Here is a 14,500-nt window from a genome sequence, read left to right on the forward strand (position 1 = left end):
GAAAAATGTATATGTATTTCATCCTTCATTTTATCCAGTATTATACAGGGTCTTTTATTATTATTATTATATTTATTGATATCAAAACTAAGCGAGTTTATACTACTTTTCCAATATGCACAGTGCACACTTAGGAAAATTACACAAACATATTATATATAATATATTAATATTTTAAAGAAAAATACAACAATTAAAAGAAGAACAACTTTAAAAATTACATATTGTTTGAACAATCCACTGCCAATCTACGCAAATTCAACAAGCTACATGTAAATATTTACATATACTGTAATAACAACAGCACATAGGAGCGTTTATAAGTTTGCATCATGCAGGAATTGAACCCGCAATTATTGAATGGTAGTTTGTTTAACATCCATATCACCGAAATAAAGATATTAAAAAAAGAGTAAAATAAAAATTAAGAATCTATTGTTATAGTATTAATTTCTAGTTGCTCGCGATTATATATATATAATAAATTCAATAAATAAATTTATTGAAACATTATTAAATAAACTTGTATTAAATTATATTTATATGTATAATAATGTATATAACAGAAAAAGTAATTCTTCCCACGGACAAATACAACTTTATTCTTATCAATTTAAACGTAATCGAGATTTAAATAAGACAGATATATATCTTTGTTTATAGAAATACTTACAGCAATTAATGCTCGAGAGACTTAACCTAGAAAGTTATTATATACTCACGATATAAAATGATAAAACACCTAAACAAGAAGGAGAAAAGGTGTAAAATTGCATGATACGGTATATGTGTATAGCACTTCAGAATTGCATGAAAATGGTATAAAAAACGTAGGAAAGCCTCTGTGATTACAGTACACACATAATCGTGTTCTAAATAAGTTCCAAATTTGAACTGTTTTTTTATTAACAATGAATTTCGGGAAAATCATATTTTTCTTTGTGGCCTGTATCATGGCGATAAGTTGTGTGACCGCAGCTCCAGAGCCACGTTGGAAATTTTTTAAGAAAATTGTAAGTATGATTTTGAAAATCAACTTTAAATGTATGAAATATGAATGTATAAATTTATAGACAATTACCCAAAATTAAATAATAAATTTGCAGGCTTTTATTAAGCTTGTGTATTATCTTAGTATATAAAGAATACAAGAGAATTTCTTTGTGTTATGCAGTTACCAGAAATTGTCATTGATATAAAAAAAAATAGTTATTAAAATAGGTACTACCTGATAATAACGTTTGAAACTGCAACTGTCACGTTCAACGTTTAATGATTTAAATTGGTTCGTATAACAATAATTTAGTAATAAAATTTGTAATTTTGCAAGTTATTAAAGATATTGTTGATATCTGACTAATGACTTAATTCATAATCGAAGGAATATCTATTATAAAATCAACAGTAAAAAACATCAAAACTCAAATTTAATAGATATATGTAAATAAAATTGCAAAATAACTGTAGAATGCATAATGTCATTAAGTATAGTTCCATTTGTTTTGAACATTTTTTTCTTATTTGTATGTACAAATGTTAATATTATAGAATTGCCTGTAACTCGTAAGTCAGCAATGTATTTACGAAGAGTGAATTTGCTATTGCATATTTCTATGGAATAATGAAATTTATAAGTAACTAGCTGTTCCCGCGACTTCCTCCGTCTAGAACTTAACTTTATTTTTCTAAAATAAAAGATTTTCTCTAAAATAAAAGTAGCCTAAGTTACTCCTTATTACATCAGCTACCTGCCAGAAAAAGTCCCGTCAAAATCGGCCCAGCCATTTCAGAGATTAGCCGGAACAAACAGACAGATAGACAAAAATAGTAAAAAATGTTATTTTGCACAAGTAGCAAAGTTTAATGCCATCGGATTAAGTAACCTATAAGATATTGATTTTGTATTTTGTATTTGGAAAAATCAATGCGAAAACATAATTTTCCTTATTGTAATTGTAATAGAAAATAAGATCGTAAAAAGAAAATAAGCATCTCAGACGTTTAGAACTAAATAAAAATTAAACGTGGTAAGATATCGTGATTTACTAATTATACATATAAATAACGTGTGAAATTTAACTTTATTATTCTAAAGTAAAACATTTTTTCTAAAATAAAAGTAGCCTAAGTTACTCCTCATTACATTAGCTACATACCAAAAAAGTTCCGTCAAAATCGGCACAGCCATTTCAGAGATTAGCCGGAACAAACAGACAGATGGACAAAAATAGTAAAAAATGTTATTTTGGTGTATGTACCGTTTTTATATTTACATGCATGTAGTAAAAAACGGTTATTTCAATATTACTAACAGACACTGCAATTTTGTTTATACGTATGTATGTATAGGTTAAATAGAATTATAGATGTTCAGTATTATTCACTAATGGCTGATTTTAAGGTAAGAACGAGAATACATCTCTAAAAGAAGGCAAATCTTAAATTAGTAGCATTTATAAATAATATATAGGATCTGTTTCAATCTGTCTGTTATTTGATTTCCTTTTTCAAAACAAGAATACAATTACAATTTTTAATTTATTACAGAAGGTTTATAAATGTAATATATGCATGTTATTGGACTGCGGGTAGTCTATCATATATACTGTACACCTTTACAAAGCCGCCTCTAGTATTTTATTTTTACATATCTTATTTAATCCCAATTTGGTAGTACATATGTCTTCTAGAAGGTACTTTATATTTTATTTATGTATTTTCCCAAAAATATTCAGAATGAGAAATTAACTCTGATTCTTTTTGGAGTTGATATAAGTTTTTTCTCGTTATCATTAGATGTAGCTTCCAAATGCAGGTTAACGCAAGCTATTTATTTTTCATATTTTTTATTTCTATATTCAATATATATTTCTTTATACACCAGGAAAGAATAGGACAGCATATCAGGGATGGAATCATCAAGGCGGGGCCAGCAGTAGCAGTAGTTGGTCAAGCATCCGCCATCATTAGCGGATGATATCAAAATAACTCCAATTCCTAATACAATAAGATTTATAATTGCATGTTATTTATTATGTTAATAAAATTATTTATGTTTCGTTGATATTTTTTTTTTTTATACAAATATTGTTGTCCTACAGTTTATGGAAGTAATAATTTTACTATATAATCGTATTTTAAATTATTGCAAAGTTTTACGTATCTGTAAATATAATAATATACAGAAATTTTATTTATATATATTTTTTATAAATATTAATTAACTTAACATTAAAGTTTGTATAAAATTATATAATAGATTTGACAATTAGACACCGCGCCCATATCTAGTCTAATCTATCTAGGTAGTACTTTACTACACTTAATTATCATTCAGAATACATTTCCAACAGAACTAATAATAGTGTAATTACATAAGATTTATGAAGTACATATGTAATATTATGTAATCTGTGCTATATACTAAACAGTATCCCGTAATATGCAAAAAACATTTAAATAGTTATTAATTCCAATTATATATTTCCCATTTCTTCTTTTTATTTCCAAGATCACCATGTTCCGTGTTACCGCTACTTCTATTAGATCCATTTGATGCCCCTTCAGTAGTGTGTATAAAACATTTAAAAAGTTAATAATTTAAATTATATTTTTCCCATTTCTTCATTTTATTTCCAACATCAGTATGTTACATGTTACCGCTACCTCTATTAGTTCCATTTGATGGCACTTCAGTAGTATGTATAAAACATTTAAAAAGTTAATAATTTCAATTATATTTTTCCCACTTCTTCATTTTATTTCCAAGATCACCATGTTCCGTGTTACCGCTACTTCTATTAGATCCATTTGATGGCACTTCAGTAGTATGTATAAAACAATTAAAAAGTTAATAATTCCAATTATATTTTTCCCATTTCTTCCTTTTATTTCCAACATCAGCATGTTCCGTGTTACCGCTACTTCTATTAGTTCCATTTGATAGCACTTCAGTAGTATGTATAAAACATTTAAAAAGTGAATAATTTCAATTATATTTTTCCCACTTCTTCATTTTATTTCCAACATCAGCATGTTCCGTGTTACCGTTACTTCTATTAGATCCATTTGATGGCACTTCAGTAGTATGTATAAAACAATTAAAAAGTTAATAATTCCAATTATATTTTTCCCATTTCTTCATTTTATTTCCAACATCACCATGTTACGTATTACCTCTACCTCTAGTTCCATTTGATGGTACTTCAACTTTTTTGTCTTTGGCTCTCTATTTCTCCATTCGAAGGCATATTATTCCGTACAAATGAATTTTGTGCCATTTCACCATGAACATTATTATCTGGCATCATTAGCATATGGTTGGGTAATATTGGCATATTATTCTGCATGTGCATATAATATGCCATTGCTATCATTTGCCTTTGCATCGCCATATAATTTTGCATCATGGGTTCATTATATGGTAAAACAGGTAAATTATTCAGTGCTGTCGTGGGATATGGGGCTGGATATGGAGCTCCATTGTAATTTGGAATCATTTGCTGGAACGGATAATACATATCAACTCCTGTTTGTGTTGATTCTCTGAAAAGTGCATTACTATTTGTAACTAATAACTTAAAATTAAAATATATGAATGAATGAATGAAATAAAAATATTAGTCAATATGTTAAATATTTCAATTAAAGTATGGTTACATTTATTTTTGTTTCAAACTCTATTTGTTTATCACTACTAAGTGTATCTTTTGTAGAATTATAATCGTGATAATATTTTTTTATATCACGATGCTGGTAAACAGTCATATGGCCCATTCAATTGTAAATTGTGACCGTAGCCTATAGACACAACAAACACCAGAAGTGCCTCGTACTTTGGGTTTATGGTAAAAGGGTCAAAATTTAGGGTTGTATGTATTACTTAATGCAGAATCATAAACAGATATGTGAAAATATTTTTATTTGGGGTGGACCACCTTTATCATTTTGGAGTATAAAAAATAGATAATAACCTATTCTCAGACCTACCGGGTGTACATATAACATTTCATAAAAATCAGTTAAGCCGTTACGGCGAAGTATGGCAACACTGAGACACGAGAATTGTATATATCATACCTATAATCCTTAGAAGGAGCGCCATAATTAATATTGTTATAATCTATTGGCATCGGTTGCATCCATGCACTCAATTGCGGCTTTTTTTGTTGAAACTGCTTGTGAGATGCAGGTAATTTCCACATGTCATATTTCGCCCTGAAAAATCAAATACATATGTATATTACTGTAATTATTATACACACACACAAGTAATCCGTTTCTACACTAGTAGCTGTTTAAAAAATAGCAATAGTTACTTTATACTACTACTATAAATGCGGGGTGCATTTATATGTACCCCACATTTATAGTAGCGTAACGTAATCTAGTAAACTAGTAATCGTAGGTTAATATTACTCATTATAAAATAATTAACACACTTTATATAGTTTTAAGAACTATTGTATATATATATGAATTAATATAGATATAGTTAAGTCCCTTTTGTATTCGGTTTTTTTTTTTGCACAATAAAGTTATTATTATTATTATATATTTATTCATATTTTATTGAAATTTTATACAGAAGACAGGCTTAATGCAATTATCATTCTCTTTGGAAGTGTAGAGCAAGGTTTAGTACAGCAAAACATTAATATAAAAATAGTATAAAAGTACATACATATTATTATCCAGTACATATACGGTTTTATTTGTATGTATATAGACATATACATACAAATAAAACCGTGATGATCATTACTACAGCTCTATGAGAGACGATTTTAAATAATAAATATTAATACTTTTGTTAAAGCATTATTTAATGAAAACTGCACGTATAATTCAGTCAGTTAACTCTGGAGATGTGACAATTGTAAATATTATAATTATATACTTTTTTTAATGCATTATTATTCATATAATAATTAATTCATTAAGAATATAATTATTTACCCGAATTTTGCAACATTATCAGCTGCAGATAGCGTATTTGAAGTACGAATTATTCCATCTGACATATTAGTGGCCCACTTGGTCTGTAAAATAAAATAGATTAATATGAACATATTATATAATTTTTACACTTCGAACAAAGTCGTCTGCATACGTACATTCATCTTATCAACAGCTAAGCAGTCTGTCTTATATGATGTTTCAGTTGAATATCTCCCATATGGCAGTGAAATTACAATGTTGCAGTCATTTCGCCTTCAAAATGGCAAAAAGCAAGGCTACCACGATGTGGCGCTGTTGAAGAAGATATCTGTTATATCTTCTTAAACAGCGCCACACCAATGTGACATTTGGGTTTTTAGTGAGTAAGAGTTACACAATAACCGTCCGTCCAACTTCTGATACGGTCATGAAATATATAATTTCCCGTCACTTTGGTATGTAACTGATCCTTAAACCTACATGAACAAAGATAATGTAATTTGTTTTATTTTCATCAGTATTCTGCTATACCTACTAGTTTATATACATATAAACTATACATGTATATACATAACTTAAATTATAGTTTCGTTAATACTTACAACTTTGCCTACGACTTTATCAACGAAAATTCTCGGTTTACTTTTGACTGTTGGTGCTCCTGTACCGCGATTCAAATGCCGTGCAAAATAGTTTACCTGTAAATGTTATATTGTAGTCGTTTGGGTATAATTAATATAGCATACTAGCTGACCCGAGCAACTTCGTCTGCATTATATTTACTTGACATTTGTCGTTATATTTCGTCCAATTTACATATCTTCTTAAATTATAGACCATATGTTACTTTGATATATAAGCTATATTACTGTGAAGTTTCATCAAAATCTGTTCAGTAGTTTTTGCGTCAAATAGTAACAAATATCCATCCATACTCACAGAACATTCGCGTTTATAATATTAGTGAGATAGTAATTAAAACTTAATATATTAAAGGTTTCGATATAGAGGGCGTCGAAAATACCCAGACCGATACAAACAATATCTGAATCGAACCCACGACCATCGGATAGTAAAACGGTATGCGACACCACTAGACCACCAAGGCTGTCAAACTATATTGATGTGTACCAAACGTGAAAGTTTAAAATAAATATTCCAATAATATGCTACTATAGATGTATAATAATTACTTACAACTTTTTCATGAGCCTTTTTTATCTTATTTTTAACACCACGTTGCTGTGCACAAGAAATTACTGATAAACCGACAACAAAAATTAATAAAATTACGGATGTTCTCATAAAAATCATTGCGATAGATTTATTTTTAAGAAAATTTAATTGAATAATCAACTAATTGTTAATGTATTGAAAGGGAAATATGTCGAGTTTCACCGTGATATACATATAGTGCTAACAATAGCTTGTGTATAAATGAATCAGAATTTAGCTTTATTGTTAGACAATTGACTGGGATTAACGTGAACACATATAAGTACCTAAAACTATTAATTTTCCTTACCATTGATTGTATTGAAATTCAACCTTACATACAAGAGTGTTGACCATTTTATATAATATGTACTACTTTACTACTTTCTCGAGATTCTATTCTTGAGATAAAAGTTAGCCAATAGGTGTTCTAGTAATATGTTAAATATTTATATTTAATTTAGATCCACTCAGCTGTTTAGTAGTAAGAATATAAAAGACACTCTCGCATTAATAATTAGTATTTTGATCCCTTTTTTATAATATGTTTGTTGCTTTGTTTGCCTCGTTTAAGAAATAATTGACGTCAATTTTTTTTTATTTAATTGAGGGTTTTGGTCTATTATCAGGTGCTTAAGAACAGTAGCACTCAGCCGTCTAGTAGTAAAAATATAAACGACAAACACTCTAGCATTAAGAATTAGTATTTTCAGTTTAGTTTTATTATTATAAAAAATAGTTTATTTTTTATAATATGCATGTGCTTCGGTTAATGATTGGTGCTCCATTTTTTTATAGATGTTTATGGGATATTATCAGGTGTTAAAACTTGCATAGGTCTATTGTGCTCGCCCTTTTTCGAAGTTCGCTACCTAGACCCGTCAGGTACAAGAATTGAAGGATAAATACCATCACCATCATCACCAAACCATCGCTTCTCGCAACTTCGGAGCGATGGTTCCGTGAACATTAATTAGAATACTTCATGAATTAATAATATCGATGGTATTTACTCATGTATACAAATATATGTACGTGGGAGAACTCGAACCCGCGACCATCAGCGGTAAGACGGTGTACTAAACTGTTAGAGCACGGAGGCCGTGAAGTCAAATCAATTAGTAATTATAACATAAATATAATATAATGTGATATAAAATAATATTATATTTCAGGAGAATTCACTAAGCGCCATTTAGTCTCAAGCTTTGCAGACCTTGTGTTATGGATACTGAACAACTAAACATAAATACATTATTTTGTAAATACATAAAAAATACCCTAATTGATACAAAATGGATACATTTTTTAATTCTGTTGTAATTGAAAAACCTATCAATTCAGATATAATGGATGTAAGTCAAAAATGAAAAAAAAAAAACATTATATAATATAGTTGGTAGAATATAATTAATATATCATTTAACAACATACATATTGAATACTTATACACAATCTTTTGCTTTAAGGGAACTAGCCATTCCCGGTGCGCCGTTATCATTTAGAAAAAAGCTATTTGTCCTGAAGATTCGTTTCACGCTCTAGCAGTTCTCGTAGTTATTCCCTGGAATATAAATATTCATTTCATTATGTACGCAAAGATCTAATTTATTATGCAGATAAATGTAAATAGGCACACAGGCTCGCCCCCTGCCACATTCAAATGTCATATAATGCGAAATGTTGCGTCCACCAAGACATCGGCAGTTGACTCTCTAATGGATTATCTTTTTTTATGTAACTAGAAGTGCAAATCAGCTGAGGATACATATAATGTGGAATATATAAAAGCTAAATATAAAGAAATACATAATACAGATAGGCCGAGTAGTGTATTTGGTGGTATGTTAATTATAAATAGGTAAAAAGAAATTAGACTGCATAAATAGACTAGAAAATGTATTATCTATGGGGAAACGGTATGTGTGTGTGTGGTATGATAGTTTACCACATCGCTTTTCCGTGGTCGCGAGTTCTATTCTTCGCACTATAATAACATTTAAAGATGAATGAATTTATAAAGATTAAGCCTTACTAAAAAGAACATGAATCCGAAGTTCATGTTTGTACAACGCAAATAATCTATTGCCATTCTACGAAAATCCAGTAAATTACATACAAATATATCTACATCTGGAAATCGACTAACTACACCGTTGAGTTGACTAAATGCAAGAGAAATAAGATCTTGCTTGGCTGGCTCTTAAGTGTCATCTTCATGCTTGTATGTACTCATTGTTTTTTCGCGTATACTTCATCATCATCACAGCCCGGAAGACGATCCACTATTAAACAAGGGTCTCACCCAAAAATCTCCTCAACGATCGGTCCTGCGCTATTCGCATTCAACGCTTTTCAGTGATTTAGTCCAGATCGTCCGTCCACCTTATCGGAGACCTTCCCAGGCTGCGTCTTCCGGTCCCCGGTCGCTACTTGAGGACTTTATTAGGAAGACCCCAACGACCATCTGTCTTACGAGCTATGTGAGAAACACATACACGAGAAAATAACGCGAAACAGGTTTATCCTTAGATTCTCTTTTTTATCCAACAACATCCGTGATGCTGTTCATGTAATATATAGGCAACAGTTACCACTTTCCATCAGGTGGACCGTCAGCTGGTTTCCAATTCTAGTTAATATATAAAAAAATCTGATCTAGATGTTACATTTTACTTCTACCATTGATGTTAGGAATTATTTCATATCATATCTTGCTAGGTATACTAATGTTAATCAGTCAGTGGTTACATGACTATTAGTATTACTTCTAGATCTATTGTTTCATATATTCGTTTTTCATACCATTAATGTCCTACAGGTTTAATATATACTTAAAGGGGTAGTAAATAAGGTTCAAATATAATTAATTTTAGGGAACATAACATTATGTACAGGCGTAAGTGGTTTTTAGACCACAATATCAAGTCAGCGCGCGTAATCTAGTTAAAAAAATACGTGTCCTGTCATACATTTATACATACATAGTAATTCATAGAAACCCAATAAATTCGATATTGTTCGCATATAACGGTGATATTCAGAGAACTGTAGATATTTAATAAATAAATAATTTTAGTAACTGCATCACTAATTAAAAAAATTTTTTAGTTAAAAAAATGAATAATTCAAAATTTTTTATCGTTCTACTGATTGTTATGTGTAATTAAACAGTAATTTCTGGAAGGCATCATAATGTAAGTGTTATTATATTTAAAATATAATAACATTAATCCAGATTCACCAGATGCCCGCCGCTATCACTAGTATAGATGTCGATACTTCCATCACCAGACAGTTACTTCAAAAAGATATTAGAAATATAAATTTATTTTGTGTCTACCAGATTCCAATTTACGATCTCTACGGTCTAAATACAAATAGTAAATCAATTACTTTCCGAATTGTCGGTGGATTTAACTGATCATATGTTTCTGTAATAGATATAATAATAAAAATATTTTGATTATAATGGTATGACATAAATGAGAAATACAAAATAAAACCCTATGTGACAGAATAAATCATAAGAGTATATGAATAAATTTATATTCTAATGACAAAACGAACACGGCAAATATTTTGCAACAATTTAATTATTAGTTAATTCACAAGGTTATTTATTCTGCGCGATATTTCTTAGTTTCAATAATGAAGAATACCTATATCAGCACAGTACTAAACAGCTCACTTTGTAAGCTGTTTCGCGGTTGAAGAATAAGATAAAGGCAGTGAAATTACAAGGTGTGGTAACGATGACATCTGAGTCCCCCAGAATGGCAACACAAATTTATTTAACACAATATTTTACCGATACTTTTAATGTTTCAGTACTGATAATAAAAATTTTTTAGCATATTGAAGTATGTAATTGTTTAAAATAGTGTAATTCTTCGTATTTTGTTTGTTAACTTCTAAGTATTTAAATGAATAACACAATATTTTATCAACAATTTCGGTGGTGATCTATTTTTGTTTGAGGGTTGTATTTTTTTAGAACAATACATTGTTATATTACCTGTAACATATTCTATTTAATAGTAGTATCCAAAATAATCCAAAGGTATACAATTCTTTGAAAACCTAATAATGATTGATTGAATTATTGCCGGCGTGTCACCTATTTTGTATCATAAGATGAGTTTTAGTAAGTCAGGTTAGTTAGCCCATCGTATCAATCGTATAAATTGTCATGAGTTACTACAATGATTTCCATAGGGAACCACGTGAACTAATGGGGACATTAGTTCCTTTACTAAATTCGCTCCCACTTACATCGCCAAATTCATTAAAATACAGGTATTATTTTAATTTAAAGAAGATTGATATTCATGGTACCTATTTTTAAATTGTAGTTTTTAGCCAATGACTTAGAAAATATCTTCAACATTGTCGGGAAAGGAGCGACTTTGTGCAGCAAATAATTAATACAGCAGTCGGTGTAGTCCGTGATAAACGGTGAGTATACAATATACAATTCCAAGCGCTTGGAACTAAATTTATATTAATTATTTGATGGCCTCGGTGGTCTAATGTTTAGAACATCACCTTACTTCCGATGGTCGCGGGTTCAATCCCTCGCACGGCGCAAACATTTGTATTCTTGAGTTTGATTATTTGTGTGATCGGTCAGGCTGTATGTATAATATGTATGTATTTACGAAAAATATATATTTCTGCGTATTTGTAATGGTTATCTAATATTCATAATATAAATTTAGCTAGCTTAACTTAAGTTTAGATGGCTAATTGTTTTGAGATTATTGTTATTATTCAAAAGAACAACACTCGTTCTTTCTTCTTGTGATTAGACAGTTTCAGAATAAGCGGTAGATTAAAAAAATAGTAATGACTATTCAAAAGTGCATTAATATACGTTTATTTAAATAAATTATTTCCAATTTAATCTATTATTAACCTATTATTATTAATCTATTTAATTGAACCCACAAAAGCCTTAGCCCGCATGCAAATTTGAGATCAAATATGACATTGGTTATGAATGTGAATGAATCAAGACTTATGTCTAATTAAAAATGCTATAGCAAGTTTATATATAGGCGACGGTTACCCTTTACTTTCAGGTAGATTGTCAGCATGTTTGTCATTCCATTACTATATACTAATATTATATCTATACTAATATTATAAAGCTGATTTAATATTTGATCTTAGTAAATTAGTGCTTGATAGTATGTATTCACATGTATTGATTTAAAAATGTAAAGGTACTACGATTATTTAAAAGAACAACACGCAAGGGTTTTGTTCATTCTTCTTGTGATGAGACAGCTTTCCCAACGAGCGGTAAATTAAAAGAAGGATAAGGCAAAAATGAAATAGAAAAAATAAACTTATTATTGGAATAAATGTTTTTCTGTTATATTTATAGTATTTATTTATATTTATTATTAAGTCTACACAAATACTTAAAGGTAAAGGTGTAGAACAATTTACTACTATAGGCTATCCAGCTATATTCTGACCCATATTCTTTTGTCAACTCTAAATTGGGCCTTATCTACAGAATAATATTAAACTTAAGTACGAGAGCACGAAGGCTACTTCATCCTTGTGCAGTTTTTGTTTCTAACCCCGTACTCAATAAAGACCAAATGATAAACAAATTTATTAAATTATATTGTGTATACCTTATATATTTGTCATTGTAACCATTATTAACATCCTCATGTACAGTATATGCTTCATTGTAATAATGTGGAGGAAATTGCCTCTGCCTGAAATTATACACATAAGTGAAAATTAAAATGTTATTAACAATAATTTATTGTCAGATAACATACAAAGTCCGTTTTGTTAGTGACAATTACTTAACCTATGTTAGTAAAAAATGTAGGACAACCCTTTAACATATCCTATCCCATCCTGCCTCTCAGAATGGTACAGTCTGATTTACAGACAATTTTTTTCAGGATACTGTCAGAACTTGCTTGCACTCTGCCTGATAGGGACATTATTCCTTTCTACTGTATGGTAAAGAAATCGTTGGTACACTCTTACGCAAAAATGTGTGGTCTGAACATTTGGGAACGCCAATAGTGCCTTAAAGGCATTGTTATAAACATTAGCACCGTACGAGGAATCGGGCCCTCAACCCTCGGAAGTGAAGAGGTGTGCTAAACCGATAGACCACCGAAGTCGTCAAAGAAAGATATATATAGATAAATCCATGAAACCGAGTTTAACTTAATTCTAATTATAATTTTATTTTTATTATTATTACGTATCATCACTAACCTTATTTCCATCACTTAATTGTACAACTAAGAACCTAAAATTAAAAACCTTAAAAAATATAAAACTAATAACTAAAATATATTATTAAAAGTAGTCCCTTTATGCAAAGTTCCGAAGATATAGGCAGCGTTAATTAATAATTTAATTCCAGGCACTTTTAATTGTACATTGTATACTCACCATAAATCACTAATACTATTCACTGTCTTAGCGATATCAGCTACGTGCTCTAAAGTGTTCCCAGTATGCTTTAGAACCTTTTTTGCTCCTTTGCTCCATTTCTAATAAGTAATATCGATATTTCTTTTTATTATTAGTTTTTCAGTTAACTAGTTTTGGATTACTTTATAAACTTACATATTTTAGTTACTACTACAAAATATAATATGTTATAGGCGACATACTAATGCATTGTTTAAAAAGATACACAAAAAATAATAAAAAAAAATATTATTTATTTAAATACTATATCATACCAATACTATTTCAAACAAATATATACACCAATTTCGTAAAATTTTATTTCAGCAACTACATGATTGGCATAAGGCAGTGAAATTACAAGGTAGGAAACGGAAACGATGACATCTTGCAACACTATCAGTATATATGCAATATTATCAGTAAAATCTTGTGTTAAAATAAACATGTATTGCCATTTTAGAGCACTAAGATGTCTCCGTACCTTATAATTTCACTGTCTTTATCTCACTCTTCAACCTAAACATATTATAGCTTACAAAATAAACTGTTTGCAGCCTGAAGTAGGTGAGATAAAGTTATTCTTCACTATTGGAACAAAGGAATGCACAGAACGATTGGAATTGGATCGAAAGGATGCATTAATAAAAGAAATTTATTTCAAGTTTCTTGCTAGTTCTTCTCGTGATAACATGACTATTCCAAAATTTAAGTTTATTAGAATTATTAATTTACTATTCATATACTTTAAAAATAAATATAGAGTTCATACTTACTTTAAAAATTCGTCTCTTAGAATGATGCCTTCCAGAAATTACTGTTAAACTAGACATAACAATCAACAGAGTTATGAAAATTCTTGAAAAATTCATTTTTTTTGACAACA

General features: G+C 29.5%; 2 protein-coding genes across 3 annotated transcripts; one reads left to right on the top strand and one right to left on the bottom strand.

Moving 5' to 3' along the window:
- Positions 1 to 710: 710 nt before the first annotated feature.
- Positions 711 to 3,064, top strand: LOC131845463 (cecropin). Its single transcript, XM_059194528.1, has 2 exons — positions 711 to 1,013; positions 2,885 to 3,064. Exons 1-2 carry the CDS (start codon positions 912 to 914, stop codon positions 2,975 to 2,977), a joined length of 195 nt encoding a protein of 64 aa, XP_059050511.1. The 5' UTR covers positions 711 to 911; the 3' UTR covers positions 2,978 to 3,064.
- An 815-nt stretch (positions 3,065 to 3,879) lies between these two features.
- LOC131845462 (uncharacterized) lies at positions 3,880 to 7,338 on the bottom strand. Of its 2 annotated transcripts, XM_059194526.1 has the most exons (5): positions 7,138 to 7,338; positions 6,543 to 6,638; positions 5,959 to 6,041; positions 5,080 to 5,217; positions 3,880 to 4,545 (listed from the first exon to the last, which is right to left on the bottom strand). In XM_059194526.1, exons 1-5 carry the CDS (start codon positions 7,252 to 7,254, stop codon positions 4,206 to 4,208), a joined length of 774 nt encoding a protein of 257 aa, XP_059050509.1. In that variant the 5' UTR covers positions 7,255 to 7,338; the 3' UTR covers positions 3,880 to 4,205. The 2 variants fall into 2 exon arrangements, with proteins under 2 accessions (XP_059050509.1, XP_059050510.1); XM_059194527.1 differs by lacking the exons at positions 6,543 to 6,638; positions 7,138 to 7,338 and adding an exon at positions 6,117 to 6,320.
- Between the last annotated feature and the right edge of the window lie 7,162 nt (positions 7,339 to 14,500).

This window comes from Achroia grisella, unplaced genomic scaffold (assembly GCF_030625045.1).
Source record: "Achroia grisella isolate CSIRO2021 unplaced genomic scaffold, CSIRO_AGI_Agris_v1 utg474, whole genome shotgun sequence".
NCBI lineage: Eukaryota > Metazoa > Arthropoda > Insecta > Lepidoptera > Pyralidae > Achroia > Achroia grisella.